Source organism: Lepidochelys kempii, chromosome 1, assembly GCF_965140285.1.
Source record: "Lepidochelys kempii isolate rLepKem1 chromosome 1, rLepKem1.hap1, whole genome shotgun sequence".
In the NCBI taxonomy this organism is placed as follows: Eukaryota; Metazoa; Chordata; order Testudines; family Cheloniidae; genus Lepidochelys; species Lepidochelys kempii.
Window position 1 is genome coordinate 152,785,135 of NC_136380.1, and position 16,037 is coordinate 152,801,171.

Below are 16,037 nucleotides of genomic sequence, written 5' to 3' on the forward strand. Positions count from 1 at the left end.
GAAAGGGCTTGCGTGGGCATGAGGAGAGCCAAGTGACCTGAAAGGTGCTAGGCTTTATTATGCCAGCTATAATTGATGTTTACATCCTTCTACCCCTTTTTTCCAGCAAACTTTTATTTAATCTCCCAAAAAATAGTGGTAGCCTCAAGCACAGAAGAAAGAGAAGGAAGCATCCCTCCTTTAAACCACTGGTCAGGGTTTTTAACTCAGGGATGAAAGTTTCTCAGGACTGAAACTTGGAGTACAAAATCTTTTTTTTGTAAAAGTGACTGTTTTCTACACAATATGAACAAAAGTGAGCTCATGGGTAGTGGAGTTCTCAGCAGAACTCCCTGAAAATAGACATGATATGTTAAAGATGCGCTTTTCAGAAAATATAACTAAAAATGTATTCATTTTGTAAAAATGCTCTTTTATTGACAATAGGTATATAAATAAGAGCAATTACTTTGCCTTACGCCACGGGGCAGGGTGGGGAGAATAGATTATAACACTAAAGATTTATTTTGCTTGAACAAAATGCCTACTGTGACTTCATTCAGCAAATGTTTTGCATTCCTAACCCTGCCAAAATAAGATCAAATAATTGCAGATATTTAGCATGAATCCTCAATGCATGCATGCCGTGGCTCCAGGTTAGGACTCATACTCTTAATTCCCTTTAAACCTGAAAATGTTTGCTGTATTAGTACACCTTCCATATTTTAATACATGATATAGGCAGATTCAGGTCTGCAGCCTTTGTCACAGTTTGGCACAGGGTTAAGTGCTTCTCTGCCCCCTCTGTGATCTAATCTTGGGAGCCCTGTTAGGTCTCAGGCCTCCAGCCGTCAGAGATGTTCTCCCGCCAGATGGGGGATGTAGGCTTGCTGTTTCCCTGCAAGTCACCGTGACTATGCCAGCAGGTCTGACCCTGCTTGCTGTTCTGTTTTCTCCTAGGGACTATGACAGCGTGAGTACCAGTGACCAGCCAGCTTTCACAGAGCACAGTACGTTTATTTTAGACAAAAGCATGACAGAGAAAACATAATAAAACAATAAACAGTCTACATGCATGCCAAAGCTTACCAGGTGTTACCAAAACCTCCATGTGGAGGATGGGTAAGTCACAGCCTTCCAGCAGGGTTTTGCCCTTGCAGTTACAATTTCATGTCAGTTTGAGGATCAAATGAGGTCTCAGTCACTTGAGGCTGACCCTTTGTATCACAAGCTCTTCCTTTCTCTGCTGCACCCTCTTGAACCTGGTCTGAACCAATATGTTCATGTTTCTGTGAAGAGCAGCTGGAACCCTCAAAATTCTGCAGTGGGAAATCCTATACAGAATCCCAGGGAGCAGGGGAGGGTAGCACTCTCTCTGTACCAGTAACCACTTGACATAGTGTGGTTACTGAGCCCTGCCCTTTGACTGGGATTTGGGCTAAACTTTTCAAATGTGGCCACTGATTTGAGGTGTCTCAATTTTAGGTGCCCAGGTTGAGGCACCTAAGGAATCTCAAGTTGGGTCCCCCAAAACAGAGACACCCCAAATCAATGGCTACTTTTTAAAATTTTGGCCATAACCTTTTGTAAACCTGGCCTCCGCCGGAAACATCTCTCTGTGTGTTTTATTAATTGGCTGGTTTTTTTTGTCTCGTTTTGGTTGATATTATCTTTACTTTGCATTTGATTAGAAAAAAGAAAGTGTGTGTTTGTGTTTGTTTGTGAGAGGTATAATAGTAGTCATTGGATTCAGTAGATACTTACCCCTGTCATGTGACAGGAATATAAACCTTTTGTAGCCCTGACCCCTGTCTAGGACCAGGAAATAAAGATAAGTCTTTCAATTCCTTGTTTCTTTATTCTCTGACAAAGATCCTCTTTTTATAATTTTTGTACAGTGAATATTTATAACAATTGTTAGCATCAGTATATATTTTATTTGCAGAAACCACACTTATTTACATTTTAATGGTCCAGTTCAATAAAGATTTATGCACCTGTCATATCAGTTTTCCAGAAAAGTGATAAAAACATCAAAAAAAAAATCAGTAACTCATGCAGAACTCTCCCTCCAATCCTTGTTTAAATGCCCTCATTGTGTTCCGGGAGCAGTGTGCTATCCATTAAAATGAGCAGCTTCTAAAGTCATAAACTTAAACCCAGTAAAACTCTTGCTGCATCCTTCATTGCAAAATCTTTCTGTTTTACAAACACACACATATAGTGGCTGTTTTCTCTTTCTAACATTGTTCCCTGAACCATGAGGTCTGAATTAACACCTTCCCATTGCATCTATTGCTGAACTACACCTGGAAGGCCTGGAAACAGGATGCTGCTTAAAAACCTAACTATTTTATTTCTGTTGTAAGTTAGCCCATGGGTGGTGGGTATCAAAAGGCCAGGAGAGGCTAAGCCTCCACAAACAGCCTTGTGTGGCTCTGCCCACGCTCTGCCCCCAGGCCCCCTCCTGCTTTTCCCGGCACAGACTGCGGCTCTTCCCCCCCTGTGGCTGGGTCCCTGGGCTGGGGCTTGCCGGCCTGCGGCCAGGGACTCTGGATGGCTGGAGCCAGTGCTCACACTGCCCGTTCACCCACCACTGCAGGGTTGAGTGCCAGGACGCTGAATCAGGGCAAAAGTTTGAATTTGGATGCAGCAACTCTCAAACTTCATGAGCTGTTTTTTTAAGATTTAATTCCAAAATGGGAAAAATCTTATATCAGCTGAACTGATGAGATATCTGCCATCTTGAATTACAGAATCTTGTGAGATCATCTGTTTTTGCAAAATATCTGCAATTTTAGGGCAAAATTGAGAGATTTTACTTGCATCCACACACCAGAACCGGAAAATAGGCCCCTTCTGGTTTTAGGGCCGAGTGGATGGAAAACACTAGGGACTAGGAATTTGAATAAATTTTCCTCCTCCCCCAAAACTAAAGCAAAGAAGTTTCAATTTCAGGTTCTAGTTTTGGTCTATATCCATATAGGCCCATATACTTGGATGTTTGGTAGAAAGGAAGGATATTTTTGCTTATAGAATCGGTGACATTCAGGACTGGAAGGGACCTGGAGAAGTCATCAAGTCCAGCCCTCTGGGCTGAGGCAGGACCACGTAAACCTAGACCATCCCTGACAGGTGTTTGTCCAACCAATTCTTAAAAACCTTCATTGATGGTGTCAAGGTTCCTTCCCCACTCTGAACTCTAGGGTACAGATGTGGGGACCTGCATGAAAGACCCCCTAAGCTTATTCGTACCAGCTTAGGTTAAACTTTCCCAGACTACAAACTTTGCCTTGTTCTTGAACCATATGCTGCCACCACCAAGCGTGTTAAACAAAGAACAGGGAAAGAGACCAGTTGGAGATGTCTTTCCCCAAAATATCCCCCCAAGCCTTACACCCCCTTTCCTGGGGAAGGCTTGATAAAAATCCTCACCAGTTTGTACAAGTGAACACAGATGCAAACCTTTGGATCTTAAGAACAATGAAAAAATCAATCAGGTTCTTAAAAGAAGAATTTTAATTAAAGAAAAGGTAAAAGAATCACCTCTGTAAAATCAGGATGGTAAATACCTTACAGGATAATCAGGTTCAAAACATAGAGAATCCCTCTAGGCAAAACCTTAAGTTACAAAAAGACACAAAAACAGGAATATACATTCCATTCAGCACAGCTTATTTTACCAACCATTAAACAAAAGGAAATCTATCACATTTCTAGTTAGATTACTTACTAACTTAACAGAGTTTCTGAGACTGCATTCCTGATCTGTTCCCGGCAAAAGCATCACACAGACAGACAGACCCTTTGTCTCCTTCCTCCCTCCCCCTCCAGCTTTTAAAGTATCTTGTCTCCTCATTGGTCATTTTGGTCAGGTGCCAGCGAGGTTATCTTAGCTTCTTAACCCTTTACAGGTGAAAGGTTCTGCCTCTGGCCAGGAGGGATTTTATAGCACTGTATACAGAAAGGTAGTTACCCTTCTCTTTATTTTTATGACAGATGGGGATTCCATAACCTCCCTTGGAAGCCCATTGCAGAGCTTAACTGTCCTTATAGTTAGAAAGTTTCTCCTAATATCTAACCTAAATCTCCCTTGCTTCTGATTAAGCCCATTACTTCTTGTCCTACCTTCATTAAACATGGAGAACAATTGATCACAGTCCTCTTTATGAGAGCCTTTCACACATTTGAAGACTGTGATAAGGTCCCCCCTCAGTCTTCTTTTCTCAAGACTAACAATGCCCAGTTTTTCTAACCTTTACTCAAAGGTCAGGTTTTCTAAATCTTTATCATTTTTGTTGCTATCCTCAGGACTCTCCCCAATTTGTCCCCATCTTCCCTACAGTGTGGTGCCCAGAATTGGACACAGTTTTCCTGCTGAGGAGAGTGGGACAAATACCTCCCTTGTCTTACATACAACAACTCATGTTAACACACCCCAAAACATTAGCCTTTTGCAACTGCATCTCTTCATTGATTCATATTCAATTTGTGATCTGCTAGAACTCCCAGATCCTTTTCAGCAGCACTACTACCTAGCCAGTTATTCCCAATTTTGTAGTTGTGCATTTGATTTTTCCTGCCTAAGTGAAGTAGACTCATAGACTTTAAGGCCAGAAGGGACCATTGTGATCATCTAGTCTGACCTCCTGAACATTGCAGACCACAAGAACCTCACCCTGCTCCTCTTGTAATAGGCCCATAATCTCTGGTTGAGTTACTGAAGTCCTTAAATCTTGATTTAAAGTAGGGCTGTCAAGCGATTAAAATTTAATTGCAGTTAATCACACGATTAAAAAAATTAATTAATCGTGCAATTAATCATGCTGTTATATAAATAGTATTCTATTATTGTTTAAATATGGATTTTTTTACTTTTTCAAATATATTGATATCAGTTACAACACAGAACTCAAAGTGTACAGTGCTCATATTATATTTATTTTTATTACAAATATTTGCACTGTAAAAATAAAAGAAATAGTATATTTCAATTCAGCTAATATAAATACTGTAGTGCAATCTCTTTATCAGGAAAGTTGAACTTAGAAATGTGGAATTATGTACAAAAGTCATAAATTTTGCCCCTTAGAAATGTGGAATTATGTACAAAAGTCATAAACTTTGCCCCTCCTCCAAGGCCCTTCCCACTCTCACTTGCTCATTTTCCATGGGCTGGCTCAGACTGCTGGGGTGAAGGAGGGCTCCAGCTGAGGGTGCGGGGTCCGAGGTGGGGCCAGAAATTAGGAGTTCAGGGTGCGGGAGGGGGCTCCGAGCTGAGGCAGTGGGTTGGGATGTGGGAGGGGGTGAGGGCTTTGGGGTGGGGTCAGGGATAAGGGATTTGGGGTGCAGGAAGGGGCTTCACGCTGGGGCTGAGGAGTTTGGAGTGTGGGAGGGGACTCTGGGCTGGGGCAGGAGGTTGGGCTGTGGGAGGGGGGTGAGGGCTCCAGTTGGGGGTGCGGGCTCTGGGGTGGGGACAGGGATGAGGGATTTGGGGTACAGGAGGGGGCTCTGGGCTGGGGCTGAGGGGTTTGGAGTGTGGGAGGGGGCTCCGGGCTGGGGCAGGCTGTTGGAATGTGGGGGGTGTGAGGTCTCTGGCTGGTGGTGCAGCCACTCTGCAGCCACTCTGGTGGGGCTGGGGAAGAGGGGTTTGGGGTGTAGGAGAGTGCTCCGGGCTTGGGAGGTGGAGCCAAGGGGTTCAGAATATGGGAGGGGGCACTGGGCTGAGGCAGGGGTGGGGAAGGGGGTATGGGCTGGGGGTTCAGACTCTTGTGTGAGGCTGAGGATGAGGGATTTGGGGTGCAGGAGGATGCTCCTGTGAGGCTGGGACCAAGGGACCAAGGGGTTTGAAGGGCGGGAGGGGAATCAGGACTGAGGTAGGGGGTTGGGGCATGGGAGCAGTTGTAGGCTCCAGGTGGTACTTACCTCAAGCAGCTCCTGGTAGCAGCTGCATGTCCCTCCTCTGGCTCCTACATGGAGGTGCGGCCAGGTGGCTCTGCACGCTGCCCAGTCTGCAGGCGCTGCTCCTGCAGCTCCCATTGTCTGTGGTTCCCGGCCAATGGGAGCTGCAGAGCTGGCACTTGGTTCGGGGACAGCGTGTGGAGCCCCCAAGCTGCCCCTATGTGTAGGAGCTGGAGGGGGGACATACTGCTGCTTCCAGGAGCCGCACCAAGCCACGGCCGGCAGGGAGCCTGCCGTAGCTCTGCTGTGCAGCCGACTGGACTTTTAAGGGCCCGGTCAGTGGTGCTGACCGGAGCCGCTAGGGTCCCTTTTCGACGGGCCATTCTGGTCCAAAACGGGATACCTGTCAACTGTAGGTGGGGCCTTGGGGGTGGGGCCGGGGGGCTGAGTGGGGGGTTGAGCCCCCCCAGGGAAAGTTGGAAGGCGGCACCTGTGATTTCCTGAATCACTTTTTTCCCTTTCTTAAATATAGCTACTAGACTATAATATACAAACACAATGTACATATTTGCAATCCCTGCCGCCCGACGGTACGAACCCTGAGTATATGGATTCCTTAGAAATCCTTGCTCTTGGGCTTGCAAGTTCATGTGCCAGTTCCGTGAAGAGCCTTGGCTGGAGCTCACCCCGGTGCCCGGCACTTGTCCGGGTGGGATTTCATGCGGCGGAATTCCGGCGCCCCTGCCCAGGTAGCGTCCCGCGGCCGGGGAGACCAGGCGCAGGGTTAACGGGCTGGGGCGGGGACCGCGCAGCGGCGCGTTCCCCGAGCCTGGCGGCAGGGGCCGGGCCCAGCAGCAGGGGGCGCGTGTGCGGCTCGCTCCCTCCCTCCCGCGCCGGGCTGGGCTGGGCTGGGCTGGGCTGGGCAGGCAGCGCGCCGCGCTCCCGGCGGCGGCTGTGACTCCACAATGCTGGGCTCGGGCAGGAGGCGGGGCGGGCGGCGGCGCCGTGACTGAGCGGCGAGCGGGGCAGGCGGCGCGGATAAGCCGCAGGCTGGAGCGAGCCGAGCGCTGAGCCCCCCCCTTCCCCGCCCCCTCCCCTTCCCCAGCAGCCGGGCCCTCAGTAGTATGGCATCGAGGAGAATGGAGACCAAACCCGTGATAACGTGTCTGAAAACCCTGCTCATCATCTACTCCTTCGTCTTCTGGGTGAGTGCGGGCTGGGGGCGCGGCGTGAGCCCCCCGCACCGGGGCCGTGCGGGGCCAGGGGGGTTATATTGGGTGCGTTGCGCGGGGAGCCGCAGCCGCAGCTGCCGCTCGGGTTCGCTGCGCAAACGCCCGGGTGGGCTCTCCTCCTGCAAGGTGCCCGGCGCCTCCCTCGGCTCCGCGTCCTAGGGAGTCATTGACTTGCCCGTTGGGGGCATATTCGGATTGGTCCCAGATTTTTTGTTTTTGTTTGGGCTGAACCCCCCCCCCGCCGCCCCACAGGAACAAACGCAGCGAGCGAGCGAGTTACTGGGGCGGCGTGTGTCTGTCGTTCTGTGCCTTGCTGGTTCCCTCTCTCGGTATCCTTGTGTCTCAGGGCAGCAGGCTGCGCTGGTGGGGTAGTTACATGCAATAAGCTGCATCTCGGATCTGAAGTTTGCTCCCACTGTGATTTCCCTGCTGTTAGAAATGTAGCCCTATGCCTTTCTGTAGCCTCTCCTAGGCTGCTGGCCACACGTTCATGACAGCTTCACTCCCCCGCCCCCCTCCGTCGCCTGCCAAACATACACAGGGAGGTGGGGACCCAGCTGCTGCCCCTGTGCAAAGGGAGCTGGGTATCCCTGCTTATTACCAAAGGGGCTTCTGAATGACAGCCTGGGGCCAAAAACATGATATTGACTAGCGGGGCCCTCGTTGCAGACTAACCTGGTGTTTATACATGAGATGCTTGGTGCGTGCTGCACCGGTACAGGGGGAATGGGATGCTTTAACCATAGCGGTACAGCCCTGTTGGTTCTCCATCTCCCTTCTGAAGTATGCACAGCCCATTTGTGAAGGGGAATGTAATATGAAATATCATGGGAAGGAGCAGGTAGGAATTTTATAAGGTTGGGCTTTGTTTGCTATTTTAAAGTCAGTAGCACGTTATGGGTTTCTGTAAAAAAGCTGTCAGCCCCTTTTTGGCTGGTACCCAGTGTATTTTGGAGGCTGCTCACCAATCTTCCCTCTACTGCCCACCCCTCAAATCAGATTTTTGGTAAGTGCCGTGTGCATTTAGCATGATCAACTTTATTGTTGCACTCATTCACAGGAGTTGTTATCTCTGTGTTACAGAAAGCTTATGCCATGTAGAGAATAAATCATATTTGTACATTTCAGTTTTTTAGCAGTGCATGTCTGGTGAAGCGACTGCACTTTCCCATGGTTTGTACCTTATCTGAAGCCAATCTCCTGCTGTTGAAGCAGGGCAGCTATGCACAGGTATAAGACATTTCAACAACCATGTTTTCTTTTTTGTCACCCTTGCAAATCTCTTATGCTGATACTGCATAACTTGCAATGCTGATATTGGTGGTGAGGAACTGCAAACCTGTTGGGTGTTGCTGGCCACCATGCCTCCATTGTGGAGTGTGTATAAGGTGGGGGAAAGAAAAGCATTTCTCTGTGATTTTACTCTGTGGGTTTTCTCTGACCGTTCCCTTCAAGTTTGTGTTTCTGGTTTAGCTTGCAGCTACTCAGAAAAGCAAATGTCTTGTGTGAAAATAAACTGGTAATTTAAAAATATTTATTGAAATTAAAAACATAGTGGGTACTTGGTCAGGCTAGATTCCTAACAAAAGCCAGTGGCATGTTTTCTGACTTTATCTGTGTCATGGTGTCTGTCATGTGTTTATAACCAAATTCAGAATCGTGCAACTAATTCTTTTTGACCCAGATACATTAATGAGGTATAATGATTGAGTAATGGGGGCCCTGGATTTTTAAACATACCCATGGGGTTGATATTTTCATAGCAACCTGATCTTTTACTCAGCAGATCGCTGACATGAGCAGCATATCCTGGCAGTGATCTGCAGATTAAAGACTCTCTTTAATGGTACATGGTGATGATACAGTATAATGGCCCCACTGAGTACTAGTAGAGATTTTAATCTGAACTTCATTGACGCAATATGCTGAAACATGCTTGTCACTTCATATTAATACAAGCTTAGTGTATATTACCATTTTAATAACTCTGTAATATGCAGTCTCTTTGAAATACAGTAACTAGATGTTACATCATTCCACTTGCTATATTCTAAATAGAAATTGCCCATTCACAGTAATAACCATGAGCACATAACTAATACTCTGCATTTTCAAAGTGCACATCATTTTTCTTATGTTAATTTATATGCTTCATTCAAAAGACTCCTCCCCACTGAATTTAATCTGCTAACCCATTGTTATGGTAGCGTCCATGTTAAAACCCACCACCTTTGTTAACATTGTTTGGCAATTTTGGTGGCACCCACAACCGAAGGGCCTGGTGATTTAAATGGGCAGTAACACTGAATTATTCTCTCATGCCTACAAGTAGTTCCTTCTGCTCAGGGCTCAGGCAAATAGATGAAGTTTGTACTGTTGTCATAAATGAAAAAGTTGTTCTTCCCAGCAATTATCACACAGTAGGATCTAAGAGAATACCTTTCCCCCTATACAATTAGGGAATAACTGCAAAATCCCTGGTGAATACCTTTTCAAATGTTGCCTTTATAATGGTAACCACTAGGTCTCTGTTATCCGTGTGCTCTGGATAAACAAAAGACTTAAATCTGCAGGCCAGTCGAGCCAGCACATTTCATGAGCACTAATCCCGTTTAAAAAAATCTGCAGGCTTGTGATAGAGACTAGGCAACTGGGTTGGCTTGTAAAGAAAAATAGTGATCCAGGCGAGTCAGATTTGAACAACAACAAAAAAGATTGTGTTAGTCCCCAGAATAAAAAGAAACAAAACTAAACCCAGATCTAACTATATTGGTGCAAACCTCCAGAGTAGACTCATTACAAGGGTGTAACACCAGCCATGCAGCTATGTGATTTATCCCCAGTAAATATTTTTTTGGCGTATGTCCTGCTGGTAAGATCCTTTTTGCCCCATTTGTGTCTACACCAGGGGAGGAGGGGAGGTTATACCAATTTTCTCTTATCTAAACAAGTCCTTCGATTCCCATTTGCTAACCAGTAGCATCTCTGCCCCCAACAGGGTTTGGCTAATATGAGTCTTCCAGGCATTAGAAACTGGACAGTCTCCAACATTTAAACAAGAGTATGCATTTGTCTGTTTCCCTTCTTCCTTGTTTCTTGGGGAGGATAGAAAGAATAACGAAAGAGAGAATACTGCAACAATAAACAAAAATCTACTACTCTTCCAACTTCATTGGCATCACATTCACTTACACACACACACGCGTCACACAAGAGTAGAAAACCTGGGTTGAGCAGAACTGAATCTCAAAGGGGAAAACAAACCCCAGACAGTCTACTAAAGAGACAGAGCACCCATCACAGAACCTGATTATTCATTGCTCTGCTCTTCACTTGGCCTAGGAACTCAGGGAGGGTAAAAACTAAGCTTGGTTTGGCTGCTGGTATAAATTAGAGCAGAATTGGCCTATTGTCAAAATATCAAGAAGATAGTGTGTTATGGCCACATCCCCTCCCTCTCAACAGCATGTTGGATGCTGCAGTATAGAGCCATTGGGACAACTTTGTGCATCCAGGGAACCATCTTATGTTGGGGTATTTCCTGGGGTGCCATTTTCATACCTTTATGCCAGTGGAGTAGCATAGAGGCCCAAGTAGATCAGAGAACTGGCCCCAGTTTCAATCCATAGAATCATAGAATCATAGAATATCAGGGTTGGAAGGGACCCCAGAAGGTCATCTAGTCCAACCCCCTGCTCAAAGCAGGACCAATTCCCAGTTAAATCATCCCAGCCAGGGCTTTGTCAAGCCTGACCTTAAAAACCTCTAAGGAAGGAGATTCTACCACCTCCCTAGGTAACGCATTCCAGTGTTTCACCACCCTCTTAGTGAAAAAGTTTTTCCTAATATCCAATCTAAACCTCCCCCACTGCAACTTGAGACCATTACTCCTCGTTCTGTCATCTGCTACCATTGAGAACAGTCTAGAGCCATCCTCTTTGGAACCCCCTTTCAGGTAGTTTCAATCCATGGGTCTGAAGACATAATAAATACGAAAACCAGCTACTTTTCTAAAGTGCATATCTGAGATTTTTATTTCACTGTCACAAGCAAATAGGCCAATGTTATGAATGAATGGTTTGCAAACTTTTATTTTAATAAAAGCCTCCCTCAGATGACTGTGAGGCAGGGTGCTGAACTCATGAGGAGGAAAGTCCTGTATCACCCAACTGCAGTCAGTCCGTCTGGCTTTTGATGAGCTGCCTGGTCTATTGTAGCTATGAACATGGGGGTTGTAGTGTAAAACCTTGAGGAAGGGAGCAATGGAGAGAAGGGGAAATGTGTGGGGACCCCTTCAGATGACTGGCAGGGATGTTATTACCCATTGGGGGGCAGAAACCAGTTGGCTAAAACCAATACACTTTTTTGATACTCATATGAAGTACAACGTTCAAAAAGGTCTCTTAATAGAATTTCCTTTTTTAAAGACATCAAATATCCAAAATGTTCCCTCTGTGAGTGACTATTTTCTAAATTTAATTCTAGAGCAAGCTTTATTGATGGGATAGGTGCCTGAAAATCAGGGTTTCTAGTAGAAACACTGAGTGAGACTGCTGCCTTAACAATAGCAGAGCTGCAGGGTGTTAATGAAGAGTTACTTTACTCTGATTTCATACTGTATCTAGCCCACTCATTTCCAAATCAGTTTTACTTAATAATGTTGACTTTTTGATAGCTTCCTCCCCCAACCCCCTTTTCTGTAAATATGTGAGCATGGCAGAAAACTTCAAAAGCAGAGATTAAAAATCTTATGTGCTTATATGTATTCTTATTCATAGTAATTTGAATGCCTAGGGTTACTGGTTTTAGTCTGTAAGGGAAGTTGTAATAAAAATTCAACAACCACATCTTTCCTAATCAGGATTCTACAGTGCAAGCACCAGTTTCAGAAAAAGTAGCAAAAAGCCATACTGTTCTATTATCTACCTTTATTTTTCTCCTTTCAAGTTTCTGTACAAGTAGATTGCAAAGAAATTCAATATTTTCTGGTTTAAAAGGTTTTGCATTAGAATTCAAAATGGATTTTCTGTAGAGGAGAGAATTCTCTAGGTATCCATTTATTAACTTGTGTCTTAAATTGTTGTATGTTTAAATGTATGCTCCTAATATGATAGCATTCCAAAACCTTTGCAGTGCATTTGGGCATCACCCAAATAAAACAATTACCGGTCCAGTCTTTCTTTGTCTTTGTCTTTTGGGAGGGAGTCTTAAGAAAATGGGGATTGGTTGTGTTCAGGTTACTTTGCTGTGAAAGACAAGGTTTTGTCTATTGCTCAAAGTTTATTACATTTTAAAGGTGCAAAATCTGTGACCCTTGAGTTAACACTTGAAACAAGTAAACTCATTTGATACCATTCTGAAAAGAACACTACAGAAAAGTGGAAACTCTTGGCATCCCAAGCTTGAAGGCAAGCCCTGTTTTGAAAAAAAAAAAAAAATACGGAAGCAGAAAATAAATCCTTGCAAACCTGGTGCTCATAAAAGTATGTTTAAAATATGGACCATTGAATGGAAGAGCAACCAACTTCAATGGATGAGATATTTCAAATAGATTAACATTTACCTTTCATAGAACTAAACCAGGTTTTAATACACTTTCTAAGGGTACGTCTACAATACGAAATTATTTCGAAATTATTCTATTCGAATTTTCGGAAGCTATTTTATACATTTGGTTTTCTGTGTCCCCACTAAAGTGTGTGAATTCGGCGGATTGCGTCCACCGTACCAAGGCTAGCATCGAATGTCGGAGCGGTGCACTGTGGGTAGCTATTCCACAGTTCCTGCAGTCCCCACCACCCATTGGAATTCTGGGTTAAGCTCCCAGTGCATCATGGGGCAAAAGCATTCTTGCGGGTGTTTCTGGGTGTGTGTCATCAGAAAGCTAAGGCAGACAATCGTTTTGTGCCTTTTTGGTGTGCAGACGCCATACTGCTTTCAGCAGACGGTGCACCGCTGCTCTCCTACTATGAATCCACCTCTCCAACTCAACTCTGCTCGGCATCATGAACCGAGCAGCACAGCTTCCGCCGCCAAGTCTGCTCTCCCGCTATTGCCAAGCTTCCGAGCTTCTCCATGTTGTCTGTCCTGGGCTCCCACCTCTGTGAAAGCCACAGAAGACAACCATTTTCAGCCTTTGTTTGGCTACTGTGAACCAAACAGCACAGCTTCCGCTGCCACTCTGCTCTCCTACGTTTCGCGCCCTTTTTCCAGGATTACCCGTGCAGGCGCCACAGCCATGGAGCCCGATCAGATCTCCACTGCAGTTTTGACAATTGTAAATACCTTGCGCATTATCCAGCAGTATGTGCAGTACCTGCAAAACCGGGCGAGGAAGTGATGACAGCGCGATTACTATACTGAGGAGGACATGGACACAGACGGTACGGCATGTGGCGATTGGGAGATTATGGTGCTGTTGGGCCAGGTTCGTGCTGTGGAACGCTGATTCAGGGCCCAGGAAACAAGCACAGACTTGTGGGACAGCATAGTGTTACAGGTATGGGATGATTCCCAGTGGCTGAGAAACTTTCATATGTGTAGGGCCACTTTCATGGAACTTTGTGACTTATAGTCCCCTGCCCTGAAGCGCAAAGACACCAAAATGAGAGTTACCCTCACAGTTGAGAAGCAAGTGGCCATAGCCCTGTGGAGGCTTGCAGCGCCCGACAGCTACTGGTCAGTTGGGAATCAGTTTGGAGTGGGGAAATCTACTGTGGGGGCTGCTGTGCTGCAAGTAGCCAACACAATCATTGACCAGCTGCTATCAAGGGTAGTGACTTTGGGAAATGTGCAGACCATTGTGGATGGCTTCAATGCGCTGGGGTTCCCTAACTGCGGCGGGGCGATAGATGAAATGCATATCCCTATCTTGGCTCCGGAACACCGGGGCGGCCAGTACATAAACCGCAAAGGGTACTTTTCTGTGGTGCTGCAAAGACTGGTGGATCACAATGATGTCGGTGAAACGTCCCTTGTGGGATGGCCAGGAAAGGTGCATGACGCTCGCATCTTCAGGAACTCTGGTCTGTTTGAACAGCTGGAGGAAGGAACTTACTTCCCAGACCAGAAAGTTACTGTTGGGGATGTTGAAATGCCTATAGTTATCCTCGGGGACACAGCCTACCCCTTAATGCCATGGCTCATGAAGCCGTACACAGGCACCCTGGACAGTAGTAAGGAGCAGTTCAGCTATAGGCTGAGCAAAGTGCAGAATGGTGGTAGAATGTGTGTTTGGACGTTTTGAAAGCACGCTGGCGCAGTTTACTGACTCGGTTAGATCTCAGTGCAACCAATATTCCAATTGTAATTTCTGCTTGTTGTGTGCTCCACAATATCTGTGAGAGTAAGGGGGAGACATTTATGGCAGGGTGGGTGGTTGAGGCAACTCATCTGGCTGCCAGTTTCACACAGTGAGACAACAGGGCAATTAGAAGATTGCAGCAGGGCGCTCTGCACATCAGAGAAGCTTTGAAAGCTAGTTTCATGACTGGCCAGGGTACGAGAGAAATCAGAAGCTAGACGGGGGATGGGGGTATTGGGTTAGGGGGGTGGAGGAGGAGGGAAGAACAAGTCCAGAAACCAAATCAAAATTTAGGATATGCCAGCTTTCTGCTGCTTGTGCAGTCCTCTGGGTTTGACTGTGTGGGTCCCCGTAGACTCCCCACCCTGTGTTTTTGGGCATCTGGGTGAGGAGGCTATGGAACTTGGGGAGGAGGGAGGGTGGTTATTCAGGGGCTGCAGCGGCAGTCTGTGGTCTTGCTGCCTTTCCCGCATTAGATCCACCATAAAGTAGAGCATGTCAGTTTGCTTCCCCATGAGCTTGACCATGGCATCCTGCCTGCTCTCATCGCACACGTTCCTCCTCTCTCCGTATTCATGTAAAGCTTTACGTGACTCCACAATTGTTTGCCTCCACGCATTCAATTGGGCCCTATCAGTGCGGGAGGACTGCATGAGTTCGGCAAACATGTCGTCCCGAGTTTGTTTTTTCTGCCTTCTAATCTGGACCAGCCTCTGGGACGGAGTAGACAGGGGCTGCGTTGAAACATTTGCACCTGCTGCAGGAGGAGAAAAAGGGAGGGTAGTATTTTAAAAGATACATTTCAGAGAACAAAGGGGACACTGTTTCTCAGTGAAACATGCAGTTCACAGTACACAGCACATGTTCTTTCTGTACAAGGTCTCATTTTGCCTCTTATACTGAAGGCCTGCTGCTTTGGTGTGAGTAAGCCATCACATGCGGCCAGGCAACAGAATTCAGCTTGCAGGCAGCGGCCAGGCAACAGAATTCAGCTTGCAGGCAGCCTGCGGGCTATCTGGGGGGATCGCTTCACACAACACCCTTCCCCGCTCCCCACCCACTGCGGGGCTCCGATGAGGCTCTGAGAAGGGATGAGCCCTTTAAACTAAACGCGAACAGCCCAGCGTGGCTGGGTTTCCCCCCACCGCATGGCTCCGATCAAGCTCTCACTCACCAGAAGTGCCTTCTCCAGGGTCATGGTCCACAAACATGCTTTGGGAGTAGGGGGAGGCTATTGGCTCCAGCGTTAAGAATAGTTCCTGGCTAGGGGGGAAAAACAGATTCCTCACTTGCCACCTGTGCACTGTCCTTCTCCTCCTCTTTGTCCTCCAAAAACTCTTCCTCCTCACTCCATGCTACTCCCCCATTGCAGGTGTCCACGGACAGTGGGGGAGTAATATTGTCATCACTCCCCATAATTGCATGCAGCTCACGGTAGAAGTGGCATGTACGGGGCTATGACCTAGAACGCCTGTTCACCTCCCTGGCTTTTTGGTACTCTTGCCTGAGCGCCTTGATTTTTGTATGACACTGTTCTGTGTCCCTGGAGTAGCCTCTTTCCGTCATGGCCCTGGAGACTTTAGTGTACGCATTTGTGTTCCTTTTTTTGGAACATAGTTCTG

At 46.5% G+C, this 16,037-nt stretch overlaps 1 protein-coding gene across 1 annotated transcript in view; it reads left to right on the forward strand.

The window, feature by feature from the left end:
* Window positions 1–6,800: 6,800 nt before the first annotated feature.
* The window catches only part of TSPAN7 (tetraspanin 7), a 193,347-nt gene continuing 184,110 nt past the window's right edge, over window positions 6,801–16,037 (forward strand). The window contains exon 1 of the mRNA XM_073358333.2: window positions 6,801–7,085. Within this exon, the coding sequence (XP_073214434.1) occupies window positions 7,005–7,085 (81 nt within the window). The 5' untranslated portion in view covers window positions 6,801–7,004. The remainder of the gene's footprint in view (window positions 7,086–16,037) is intronic.